Below are 14,119 nucleotides of genomic sequence, written 5' to 3'. Positions count from 1 at the left end.
CTGGCTGGCATGTGGTGCTGGGGGATCGAACCGCGGTCCCTGTGCTTTGCCAAGCTTGTTTCAAGTAGGTGCTTTAGACCACTGAGCCATCTCGCCAGCCCCAATAAGTATACTCTTAAAACAATTATTAAATATTATCACTTAAATATTAGGGAAAAAAATCAACAGATAACATGTTAGAATACTAAACCCAGCTGGGCATAGTGGAGCACCCCTCTAATCTCAGCACTCAGGAGGCTGAGGCAGGAGTATCAATCACTGTGAGTTTGAGACCACTCTGGGCTACAAAGTGACCTCAAGGCCAGCCTGAACTGCATAGGATACCTTGTCTCAAAAAGACAAAAAAGACCAAAACAAAACAAAAAATTTAAATCCCTCTTTACTCATAAAAAACTTACAAGATTTTGAACAGTATTTTGCTACTTTCACACTAGAAGGCTTAAAAAATTACCAGGAAAACAAAACCAAACCTTTCTGACACAGCCAAAACTCTATGATAAAGCTGTACACATCACTCAATTTACAGAATATGACACAATTTCAAAACAGCTTAGCAAAAGAAGAGGACATGTCCAAGAGGAAAATGCAGGTCAGCAACTCCCTCTGTCCCATTGTGGGTTAAAGACTAATGATAAAGATGAGCTACAAACCCTAAACACCATTTTTTTCAGCTTTTCTTAAAAGAATCATTCAGCCATGAGAAGTCAGGATCTAAGAGAGTGCTCAGAGAACAAGCTCACAGAGTGACAATTATGTGTCTTTCTTCCACTTCTGGCCCTACAAATCAATGGACCCTCAGCCTGAACATCCCATGCAGTAAAAACACCCCCATGGGTACTAGTGATCATGAGAGCCTGCTGTAACCTCCATTATCACCATTTGCAAGTTTAACTTACAAGATGGAAATCAGGCTCAAGGTATGTAAGTAGCTCAAAGCTGCACCATTATCATGAACAAGAGTACTAGTTTATTCTAGGTACACCTCTTTCCAATGTACACACTGCTATAATATTCATGTCTCCTCATTCTATCCTCACCTCTAATAATTCTGTTGAAATTACATCTTTTTAATACCTGTAGATTGACCCAGCTTTTAATCATAAATCTCTTGGAATAGTGGTGATAATCAGAAGGGAGAAGAGTACGCAGGCAGAAAAGCAATACATTGTAAACCATAAAACCTCAGAAACTTGCAACAGAATTTGGCATGTATGTGTACACTTTTCTAAGAGATGAGAACTTTAATAGATTCTCAAAGTGATACAATTTTCATCAAGTATTGCCTACTAGACACGAGGTAAATATGCAATGAATTAACTCTGAAGTTTAAACTTTCAGGAGCTGTTTTAAAAGATTAGCTCTACCTTCTTTATCCAGTTCTGCATCTTTAACCTCCACATCAGGGCCAGGTTCTAACTTCTCATTATTACAATATTCCAGTACTTCTAGTTTCTCAGAATCATCTCCAGGATTTTCATTTGCAGTTTCTTGGTTTTCTTTTGAGTGGTCTTCCAGGAGAATCTTTTGTTCAGAACTACATTTATCCCCGCTATCACAGAGGGGAACATCTTCAACTTTGCCATTCTGGCACTCAAGAACCGGTATGCCTTCAAAACTGTCAGTGGAGGCCTCACCATTTAGACAGCTGCCTTTAAGAAAAGGCTCTTTCTTTGCTGTCTGTTCTGGATTGAGAGAGCTACTGGTGTGGACAAGTAGAGACTCATTTGAACTTTCCTCTTCAGTAGATGCGAAGTTTTCTTTCACACTTGTTCCACTGTTCAGCCTCTGGCCCTGGTCCATGTCCATGACATCACACGATGATTCGTCATTGGTCACAGATAAGTCTCCGGTCTCTTCTCCATTTTCCTCATGGCAGTCGGTACTTACCTCAAACTCTCCATTCTCCAGCAACTTCCTCTCCTCTGTATGGTTCTCATAATCTATAAATTTGGTGTCCTCTTCATCTTTTTTTAAATTATTGACTTTCCTTTTCTTAATAATTCCTTTACCCCACTGTGATCGTCGCCTTGATTTTCTCCGAACCCGAACTATTTTACAGGGAAGGAAAAAAAGATATGTAAAATTTGCAGGCAACATTTATTTTACATATGTTTATCAAAGAGGACCCAAAAGAAAGTAAATCCATACTAGTCTCTTAGCTTAAATAATCGTTCATACAGGTAGAATGAACTCTGCATAAAGAAAAAAAAATTTTTTTAAACTTTATTTCCTATATAAGCTTACTTGGTAATAATCTTTTCTATGGTCCTGGATTCTATTTTATAGATATTTCTAATTTTCAACACCCAGGGAACAATCACACAGTAGATATACTTAAGGAATAACCACATGACCAGGCTGCCCAGAAAGTCTGGGGCCATAACCCCACATATCCTCCAGGAAAGTAGATACTTTGCTGGCATGGTCACCTAAGAAATAACCCCGAAACAATAAAAAAAAAATAAAAATAAAATAAAAATAGGTTAATATCGCATGACAGAATGACAAGCATCCCAACAGAGAATCTCTGTTGCCTCTCCTTCCAGAATAAGCAATCACCCACAGTAACTATAACAGAAGCCCTAAAAAGATAATATGAACAATCTGGCTAGAAAACTGTTAATTTTCATTAGCACAAATGGTTCTCCTGGGGCAGCGGTGGCAAACCTATAGCATGCATGCATACTGCACCAGGGGGTCTGTATCACTGGAAGCTTTAAAAGGTTCACCATCCAGGCATAGAGTATTAATTTCTTGCACCATTATCTGAGAGCATGTAGAAAAACTAAATCCTCTGTTATCAAAGCAATAAAATAGTGACATCATATAAAAATAAATATTTGGCTAGTTATATGAAAAGAAAAACCTAGAAAAATTGTAAGGAATATACTATTAATGATAGAAATTATCATGAGCTCTATGAGGAAACAACTAAGGCTTCCAGGTGACAATAAACCCAAGAACTGTTAATTTCCTTTACGTGTATCAAAGGTAATTGATGAGCTCAGTCTTCCCCACAGGGACACTTGCATAGTTTAATAGGAACTTATACTCTGTCAACAGTGTATATGATGTATCCACACATTGCTTTCATTTTTTTTTTCACTTTTAACTCTCACCAAATTTCTAGAGATACTACAGTATTCATAAAGAATGAATATTTAGTTAAAATCATTATTCTTTCTCATCTAGGAGTGCATCTACTAAAGATTTCTGAAATCATCTCCAAAATTCAGGTTAGTCATTTAGCTCAAAGTTTAATTTTCCTGGGCTGGGGAGATAGTTCAGAGGTCTAAGCACCTGCCCAGCAAGCGCAAGGACCCGGGTTCAATCCCTGGTACCACATACTGTACCAGCCTCAGAACCCCAGGTGCGCCATGCCAGCCACTGCATCTGGGTATGGTGGTGTATGCCTGTATGCCAGCAGTGGAGAAACTCACACTGGTGCATTACTATGAATCCAAGCTGCACAGTGAGACCCTGTGCCAAGTAATTAATAAATAAATACTAATTTTTAAAAAATTTTAAAGCTAATTTTTCCTTCAAAACTATAATATTATTAAAAATATTGTTTATATTCTTCCAATTTCTACTTTTATAATTTACAATTATGGGCCAGTTAACATTAAGAAAATTCCTGTATTAGTCTACTATTAAACACTGGTAGTCTCAGATGATGAGCACCTGTAACTATACCTATCATGAGAAAATAATCTAGTCCACATTAAAGATTCAAGAAAGGCATACATCTTATTCTCACTCTAGAAGGTACAGCCGTTAGGTTTTTAGTACCTCTTTAGCCATTCCTGATACTATACCCTCTCTTCGTTTCTAACTGTATAACTAAAAGTACAAGGGATTCCTCTATCCTAAGCCATGGAATTACAGAGCAAGAGGCCAAACTTAGTTCAACACAGTCTGCTTAATTTCATGACATGCAGCACACTAAGCAAAGGCCAGAAGCCCTACTGTAGCAGTTTCCATCTAATGCTTCCATATTAGCCAGTAATACAGAAAATGTTCTCATTCCATTGGAGACCAAGAGGTATTTCCTCCTCATATCAATTCTAATGGTTGGCAAAATTCTGGCAAAATAAGAGCATTTGATCACTTAATCTACACCAGAATAAAAATAAATTTTTAAAATTTTATTCTATACTATCTTCACAGCACCTGGCTTATTGTAGAAGTAAATATATATTTGGGGACCTAATCCTTAATATACTACTCCTCTACCAAGGGTACTCTGAGTAAAAAAACTTATTTAGGGACACAATTTTTAGAGCCAGTTTTTATAGCATCACCAAGCGTGTTCCAAAAAACTAAGACCTTAGAAAAGCAATGGTCCCTTAAGAACATTTAGATTTATGATTTGAGTTACTTAACAAATTATGTATCACACATGCCATCTACTGGTAAAAACAAAACACCATCTATAGATTAAAAATATTCTCAATCAAGATTTGAGATACAACTAAGTTAAATAGCTTTAATCAATTCAGGGCAGGTAAATATACCACTAAGCCCTTTCTCAAATTTCTCTCCTCTATGAAACTAAGGGGACAAGTTTTTAAAAAGTGAGTATGATTTATTCATTCGAATCCAATGCCATTTGTGAAAGAACATATTAAAACTAGCTTTGTTGACAGAGCAATATTATTGTCTTTATACCAGAACAGCATGCATTTTCCAAAGCAGGATACTTTCAAACAGAAAATAACATTAGGAAGATGCTGTGTTTACTACTACTTGTCTTTTGGAAACATTTTAAACGAACATGAATGTAAAATCTAGTACACTAAGGCAAGGAGAGTGGCATGTGCCTGTAATTCCAGCACTTGAGGGGCTGAGGAAAGAGGACTGCCACAAGTTTGAGGCCAGTCTGGGCTCCACAGTGAATTCAAGGTCAACCTGAACTACATAGCAAGACCCTGTCTCGAAAGAAAGAGAGAAAGAGAAAGAGAAAGAGAAAGAGAAAGAGAAAGAGAAAGAGAAAGAGAAAGAGAGAGAGAGAGAGAGAGAGAGAGAGAGAGAGAGAGAGAGAGAGAGAGAGAACGAACAAGCATAAGGGGATCTAGAACACTGAACTTTTCCTCGAAATAAATCACATAAAACTAGACAAAGATGGTTGTGTATATTTCTCAAACTGAGTACAAAATATTCTTGCGGGTGATTCAACTTCCTACTGCCAAATCAGCCACTTCCATATGAAGACAGAAAGTCTATTGCCTCTATTTCTCCACCAAAGTCTAACACTGAAAAATATTCAAACCTGGCCTGATTATAACCACAAATAGTAAATAGTCTTAGAAAATAGCAATACAGAAACACACTTCTGATTCAGCATCTTACTCGACAAGTTCTTTGGCTCTGAAAAGGCAGAAGGGTAAAAAGAGCTGTGGAAAAACAGCACTACCTGGGTTTTGTGTACCCAGTTCCTAAAAAATCTTTATCATTCTCAGTTGTTCCCACTACTAGATTACATGATCTCAAATACGCACATGCACATTTATTTGCAGAGTTGTGCCAGACATCCATCGGATTTCTTTGTTTGTGCCGAAATGCCTCTTCAACTCTAGTTTCTGTCTTTCGAGCTCCAGTACCATGAGGATTTATTTGTTCTGTTGTTACCGATAAGCCTGCAAGTAGAAGATAAGCAATACCTATTTAAATATTCCCAGCTACATAAACCAACAAGGTTTTTTGCAAAAAAGGTCTGAGATACAAAACTGAATTTTAAAGTCATTAATTATATTGGGACAGTCTGTAATTCTAATGTTTAAGATGGAAAAGAAACTAGATGTGAAATCATAAAAACATATTTTTAACACCCACCATGCCATGCTTACACTTAAGTCTCTGAACAAGCCTAATTTATACTCGTTTTAATTCACAAAGACAATTTTTCACATTATGACTATGGGAAATAGATTATATATTGTCTAAAAGTCATGATCTTAGCCATCTTTGAATATGCGATATGTGTTTACTGGGTCACTAAAACTTCATTCCCACGAACTGGTCCAATGTGATAGTTGCTTCCTGTCACACCACAATGCTCCAAGTTTGGTTTTTTTGTATTATCTTCCTAAATGCAATTATTCTGTCTCAATCGTCTTCACTTGAATTTTTTCTTCCATGTGGTCCCTAAATATTGGTGTTTTCTTAGGGTTCTGTGTTTTTCTACTTTACACTTTCCTTTATAAAGTATCACGACATGTTCAGCTTCCACTGTTTTTAAAAGAAAAATCTCGTATTTGTGTCTTTAGTTCAAAGATCTCTTGCCTTCTAGCCCATATACTACTCAAATGCCTACCTGGTACCTCCAATCGAGTATCTTAAAGACAGGTTAAAGATAACTAGGTTTCCATGCCCACAAAAAAGCACAAGCTGTTAATCCATATGCAATACATAATATAGAAATCATCTGTTTGAAGCATGTGAATAATTTTTAGTAAATGTTTATAGCTGTGCCAATTACCACAGCAATCTAATTACAGATAACTGTCCCCAGAAATACTATCTTTGTGTCTCTACACATGTGCCATTTCTAGGAATTTCATATAAAAAAGAATCACAATATGTAGTCTTTCATGACTGGCTTTTTTCTCTTAGATGATGTTTTTGAAGTTCATCCACCAATACTTTATTCCTTTCTATTGCTGAGTAGTATGCCATGGTATGGATATACTGTTTTGCCTGTTTATTCATCAGCTGATAGACCTTCGTGTTGTTTCCAGTTTGGGCATTACTATGGATAATTTCTATGAACACTCATGTACAAGTGGGTATATATTCCCATTTCTTTGGGTAGGTCCCTAGGAATAGAATCAAAGGATCATAAGGTAAATCCATGTTTAATTTTTCAGAAAGTACAGAACTGTTTTTCCAAACTGGTTGTAACAACTTTTTAAATAATTTCTCATTTCCCTGTCATAACACACTGACGATATGTTATTTCTTGCTGCCAAAGCAATTTTTAAATTTAATTAGTTAATTAAAGGTGGCCTATACTTCACCATGTGGCTCAGGCTGGCCTCAAACTTGCAGCAATCTTCCTGCCTCGGCCTCCTGAGTGCTAGAACTTTAGGTATATGCCACCACATCCAGCTTGCTAAAGTAATTTGACCAGTTCATTCCACTACTTAAAACTCCTTCATGATGTCTGCTACTTTGACAGTCATCCTCAAACTTTAAAGTACATAAAAACTACGTAGTTTCTTAAAATGTACATTTCTGGGCCTGCCAAATAGCTCAGCACATTAAAGCACCTGCAAGCAGACGCAGGGGTCGGGGGTTTAATTGACCCCTCCCTCGGGGGCACTGAGAAGGCAACTGAGACTGGACTTGGTGGTGCACGCCTATAATCCGACCTCTTGGGAGGCTGTAAACAGGTGGATCAGTACAAATCCAATCTAGTAGTGAGAACCTGAACACCCTGTAGACCCTTCCCTAAAATACAAAATTAAATAAATAAAATAAAATGTGCATTTCTTGATCTATTATTCTTAAAGAATACAATTTTCTAGGTCTAAAACAATGCACATAACAAACACACATTTTGAAAAACGCTGACTTCTAAGATAGTCCAAGCTCCCTAGCATGGCCTAATTGACTCAAATAATTAATGAAAACCTGCCGTATATAAGGCTATAAGTCAGACATTCACACTGCTCATATCCTCAAGAGAGAGGAGGGACAGAAAAGAGCAATGCCAAGTGCTACCACAGCCTATACTGGTCATGGAAAGGATCTTGAAAGAGGCAGAAGTTTCTTCATAACTACAATGCCCTGGACCAAACTCACCTTTTAAGTCCTACTTCCTACCACTATATATATTTCATAATATCAAACAGTTTAATGCTCTTCCAAATACACCAAGCTCCTTCACACCTGCATACCCCTGCGCAGTATTGTAGCTTGCAACACCTCCTGCCCCTGCCACCTGTGCCCAGACCACTACAGAGAGTGCTCTTATATTCACTCTTCAACACTATTCACACTGCTGGGTTCTCATCTAAGACGCCACTCTTATGTTTCGTGAACATGCTTCAAACTACAATAGGTTTGTGTTATGCTTCTTTCTTACTAAGATTTGAGTTCCTCAAGGGTATGGTTATAGACCAAATAAACCACATTTGCTAATTCTGTGTTTCTGATAATAAAATTACATATAAGCTTCAACAGAGAGGAAAGAAAAAAACAACAGTCCTAAAAGCTTTTTTCAAGTACCAGCAAAGGATTTAAATTCAACTCTTGAGAGCCAGGCACTGGTACACTGTAATCCCAGCACTCAGGAGGCTGAGGCAGGAGGATCGTTTTTGAGTTCAAGATCAGCTTGGCTACAAAGTGAGCTCATGGCCAGCCTGAACTGCAGAGTAAGACTGTCTCAAAAGATAAATAAATAATTCTGAAATGAAGGCATATCTAATACCTAATACCATTAATACAAATTAATGACCAAAAAGATGCAAAAGTGCTTAAAGATGCACTTTTCCAAAAGAAATTTCACCGAAAAACACTTTATTCTTATAATATATACTATTACACCAAAACTTTCACAGAAGGCCAAGTTTTAAAATAATCTTGACCTGGGTTTGGCCAAATAGCTCAGTGGATTAAAGCACCTGCAAGCAGGCACAGGGGCCAGGGTTCGATCCCTGGGCCTACCACACCGGCCCTGCTCCCAGGAGCACTGAGATGGCAACTGAGACTGGACGAGGTGGCGTGCACCTGTGATCCCAGCTCCTGGGAGGCTGTAAACAGGAGGATCACGGTGAGTCCAATCTAGTAGTGAGATCCTGAACACTCTGTAGACCCTTCCCTAAAATACAAAAAATAAATAAATAAAATAATCTTAACCTGGTAGCATCTGCTAGCTACTCAGAATGCTAAGCCTAAGGACCATACCTTTGAGGCCAGCATGGTCACACAGCAAGACTGAAAACAAACAAACAAACATGGCCAGGAATGAAGCTCAAAACACAGTGCCTGCCTGGCGAGCCTGAGGCCTTGAGTTTGATTCCTGGTTCCAAAACAAACATAAAAGAAAACAAAACCTTGAGAATTTGTATGATACATATTTTTGCATCAAAAAGTAAGTAGTAAGTACAATGTTATTGTTTGGTAAGTGGGAGCAGTTTCGGTGTGGCACTGCAAGGTAAATATAATTAACAGCAGTGCATCAATACACATTCAAATTTAAGAGAAAAACTTGAATACATTCATCACAAAAAAATGATAAAAGTTTCACTAGATGATAGATATGCTAAATACACTGAGCTAATCAATACTGAATGTAGACGTGAACTGAAATATTGCAAGGTAAATCATAGATATGTACAAATATTATGTCAGTCAAAAAATTACAATTTGAAAAATTAAAAGCCATACCTCAAAACTCATTTTCCCAAAAGAATTATCATTCAATGACAGTGTAAATGAATAGGCAAGGATTTGGTAACAAGTTTATATTTTTAACTTACCTCTTTTTATTCTTGCTTCCTTAATTTCTTCACAAAGTTTATTAAATTCTGGATCCAATTCTGCTGCAATGATGGCATGTGCAGTATCCTTCAGGGTACATGCCCTATGCCTAATTATTTTATCTGTTAAAAAAAATCAGTGTAAATTTATTATAGATACAAATAAACAACACCTTAAAAACAAATAACAAAACATTTACATGGTATTCTTTTTTTTTGTTTTTTTTGGTGGTACCGGGGATTGAACTCAGGATCTTGTGCTTGCCAGGCAAACACTTATTCTATTGAGCAATCTCCCCGGCCATTACATGGTATTCTAACAAAGCATTTTATTTATTTTTTTGTATTTTAGGGAAGGGTCTACAAGGTGTTCAGGGTCTCACTACTAGATCTGACTCATAGTGATCCGCCTGTTTACAACCTCCCAAGTGCTGGGATTCCAGGTGAGCACCACCATGCCCAGTCTTAACAAAGCATTTTATAAGAAACAGAACTTAATTTTAGTGATGAGAAAAAATAAGCTACTTAATCAAGTTAATAATTCTCTGAAAACTGAACTTTCAAAACTTCAAAGTACTAAGCCTATAAAACAACCATTACCATATATATGATTTCATGTTAAATTTCTGAAAATAAAAATGATTTTCAATAAAAATTTTAAAAACTTTAGAGAATATTCACTGTATTCTCAGTTCTGTAGGTACCACAGACTGATATTGAGAATTCTGAAAATCCTTTTTTTTTTTTTTTTTTTTTTTTGAGGAACTAAGGATTGAACTCAGGCCCTTGCACTTGCCAGGGAAGAGATTATTCCACTGAGCCATCTCCCCTTTCTGAGAATTCTGAAAATCTTGTTCTCTTTTAAGTTGAAACTAGTCAAAATCGTGGTAAAGAACACAATATACCCTGAGTAAGGGAGGTCTATTAAAAATGTGACAGGAACAGAAAAATACAAAATGACTTTGTAAGATGAAGCGTGCAAATGCAGGAGAGAAGCAAAACACAATGTGTTTGGTAAACCAAAACTAAAAGTGGTACTGAGAAAAGAGCCTCTGCTTCAGGAGAGCTGAAGGCCTGATCATGAGCAGTGTCAATATCAACAGTGCCCTCTAGAGCTTTGTGAGTCAGTGCAAGGACATAGGGAATTTATTTTAAAACAGTTTAAGGAAACAAGAATTGGGGGGGCAGGGGGAGAGATGGGAGGGGTAGGTCAAAACTTCCCTCTGAAGTAAAGGCATTAATAGACAAAGATAGATATACTTTGCAACTTTTTTCATAAGAAGCTGCAATTGTTCATTGTGAAATGCTATGAAAAAAACATGCTGCCAGGCTCAAAGAGGAAAGAGGATCACTAGTCTGAAGCCAGCCGGGGCCACTTAGCAGGATTGTCTCAAAATTTAAAATTAAATTATGAGGCTGTAGCTCAGTGATAGAGGCCTGCCATGTATGCACAAGACCGTGGCTCAATCCTCAGTACCACACTAAAAAAAAGGCTCAAAGGACACATTTTGTATATTTCCTTCAGATATACTTTCTTTGTATATTCATTCAACAAATACTGTTCATTATCTACACCAGGAAAAACAAGGTGGTGCCTACATAGTAGCAGGGATAAACGGAAAAAAAAAAAAAAAAAAGTGTTTTTCAGATTAGATAGAAAAGGAACACTAACAGTTTTTTACACATACATATAAATATTCCCATTTCAAAAACCCAGTATTACAGTGGCTGCCATTTTGACTGAACAAGTTAGAACATGCCTCTTGAAGAAGAGGCCCTGAAGTTGGCATGTCATACACTGGAGTAACCACTTAAAAGAGTAGGAGAAACCAGAGCAGGTTCAGATAACTCCACTGAAAAAATCCTGGAGAAAAGAATTCAGAGTGTTAATGAAGCTGGCTGAAAGCATGTTAAGAGGAAACAAAGACATGATTTTGATAGGATTTAAGATTATCTTCTACAGGCAATGAAAAGTCATCAAAATATGTGAGCAAGGAAACATCACACAAATTTACATCTTTGAAAGTTCACTCTGATAAGAAGTAAAGCCATGCTGTTATGTTGAGCTGTAGGGGACTCAAATCAACAATTTCTGACACTCCCAGTCAAGAGGAAGACCCAATACTATTATGGACTACTGGACTGTTTTAGAATATTTTGCTGAGTTAACACACCTATAATATTCAAATGATGGAACTAAACAAAAAAGGGGATAAAGATGAATGTCCATTTTGTACGGACATTCAAAATGTATATTCAAAATGGTTAGGATAGATACATAGTTACATTCTCTTAATGAATAGAGGGATTTGTCATAATAGTGTTTATAAATAGGATATCATGTCTGCATCTTGTACAGCAAATAACCACTAGGAAGAGAGTATGCAATGTGTTAATTATTGAAACTGTCCTACCAATTTGATTTGAAACTGTCTCATTGCTATTTGTCTCTCAATAAAATTATGGAAAAAAAAAAAAAGAAAGGGGAAAGCATCAAGAATGATACTCCAATTATAGTTTGAAGAAAAGGTAGTCAAATCTGTACCGTGTGGCTTGAAAGTCTGACATTGTAACTGCTCAGGCATCATTAGGTGGGCAGAGACAGAGAAGGTGGCTTTGGAAGAGAACATTTATTTGGGTGGAGAGTTGCCTGGTAAACTCTCTGGATCTCCCACCTACCAGGGAGTTGAATTTCCCTATAGATCGAGAAGCAATGACGTAGGTACTCAAGACCCAAGATAACAACTAGCAGGCAACATGGGTACCCAAGCAGAGGAGCCCCACAAAAGCCAGGAACAAGGAACCAGATTCCAGCCTCTTACCCAGCTCTCCTCCCTCCTTTTCCTCTCACGAATGTTTCTTTTGTAATTGTCTATAAAAGATTATCTGCATTTTATTTTTTAAAAAAAAAGTTCACTCTATTATCTGAAGACCAGACTGAGTGATCCTCCTGCCTCAGTCTCCCAAAGTGCTGGGATTACAGACATGTGTTACTACACACATGCGTGGACAGACAGAGCTGTGTCTTAATTATCTATAAATCTCTAGCTCCAAGCATAATTTACATAGAGACAATACTCTGTACATGATGAGTCAGTGCATTAAGAGGAGTCATTCCCCACTACTCCAGAGGTATTCTGTTCTCCACACGTGTTTGCATACTGCTGGACAATACTTCTCTAAGCCTACAATGCATGTCTTTCCCAATATGCTCACCTCTAGGTAATAACTTCTTTTTTTTTTTTTTTTTTTTTTTTTTGCAGAACCGGGGATTGAACTCAGGCCCTTGCACTTGCCAGGGAAGGGCTTATTCTAGTGAACCATCTCCCCAGCCCAATAATTTCTCTATGTTCCATTCAAACATATTTCTAATTTAGAACTTACAATGTTGAATTATAATCACCTACTGCCATCTCAAGACATTATTCATTACTGTCATGTATACTATTTCCTTAATCTTCTTGATACTATAATCACTAGTATTTAGACAAGTGTATTTGTCCTATCTAAAAACTCATGAATTTCTTTTTTTCTTTTTATTTATTTATTTGTGTGTGTGTGTGTGTGTGTGTGGCCAGCTCAGCCCACCAGGGGGCAGGGCTGGCTGGCATGTGGTGCTGGGGGGTTGAACCACAGTCCCTGTGCTCTGCTAAGCTTGTTCTAAGTAGGTGCTTTAGACCACTGAGCCATCTCACCAGCCCCTGAATTTCTAGATAGTAAGGACAGTGGTATATGTAACTGTTAGGGGCTGAAAATTGTACCTTCAAAGTTCTTCACTTGAAGCACTAACACTCAGGACCTCATAATATAACTTTTTAAAACAGGTAATTAAGTTAACATGAAGGTGGGTTTTAATCCAGTCTGACTGACTAGTGTCCTTTTAAGAAGAAATATGGACACATCAATGATGTTCAAGCACAGAGAAAAAGGCTTCAGGGAGGAGACCACCTCAAGCCAAGAAAAGAGGTTTCAGGAGACACCAAATCTGTTGACATGAAGTTCAGCTTCATCCTGAACCAATGACCTCCAAAGCTCAAGTTTCTGTTGTTCAAGAATACAGTCTATCATATTTTGTTATGGCAGCCCTATCAGACTAATAAGATTACAAGCAGATTAATGTGGATCACAAAGCAATTATCTATTATGCATTATTGATCTATCATATTGATATGTACCATAACTATCTCAAAGAACAAGAACTGCCACTCTATCTTTGTGTTCTAAGTATCCAACTCAGTAATTAGCATGTGATAATCCCAAACTCTGAAAGAAACATGAATGACTTTGGTTCAAGTCTAGATTTTATGAAATACAACTTTGGTAAGTACATTAGGAAATATACTAAAAGAAGACTCTAAAGGACTTCTTACTAAAGCTCAAGTGAATCTAGGAGCTTTGTTCCCACATAACTGGTACAAAATACTAGAAATTCTGAAAAAACTTTAAAGATTAGGGAGAAATTTCAACAAAATTAGTCAAATGAAGGTCTGTGTAAGAATAAGACTGGAGCTGGGTATGGTGGCTCATGTCTATAACCCCAGCACTCCCAAGGCCAACCTGGGCTACACAACAAGTTGAAGGCAGCCTGAACTACATAGTGAGATGCTATGTCAGAGAGAGAGAGAGAGAGAGAG

General features: G+C 37.3%; 1 protein-coding gene across 3 annotated transcripts in view; it reads right to left on the bottom strand.

Moving 5' to 3' along the window:
* Atad2b (ATPase family, AAA domain containing 2B) overlaps positions 1-14,119 on the bottom strand; it is a 187,919-nt gene that overhangs the window by 8,834 nt on the left and 164,966 nt on the right. For all 3 annotated transcript variants that reach the window (XM_004627459.2, XM_004627460.2, XM_023710917.1), the window contains 3 exons: positions 9,486-9,608; positions 5,502-5,639; positions 1,365-2,048 (listed from right to left, as the gene is read on the bottom strand). In XM_004627459.2, the coding sequence (XP_004627516.1) occupies positions 1,365-2,048; positions 5,502-5,639; positions 9,486-9,608 (945 nt within the window). The remainder of the gene's footprint in view (positions 1-1,364; positions 2,049-5,501; positions 5,640-9,485; positions 9,609-14,119) is intronic.

This window comes from Octodon degus, unplaced genomic scaffold (assembly GCF_000260255.1).
Source record: "Octodon degus isolate 3935 unplaced genomic scaffold, OctDeg1.0 scaffold00019, whole genome shotgun sequence".
NCBI lineage: Eukaryota > Metazoa > Chordata > Mammalia > Rodentia > Octodontidae > Octodon > Octodon degus.
This window is presented reverse-complemented; position numbering and strand designations above follow the sequence as displayed.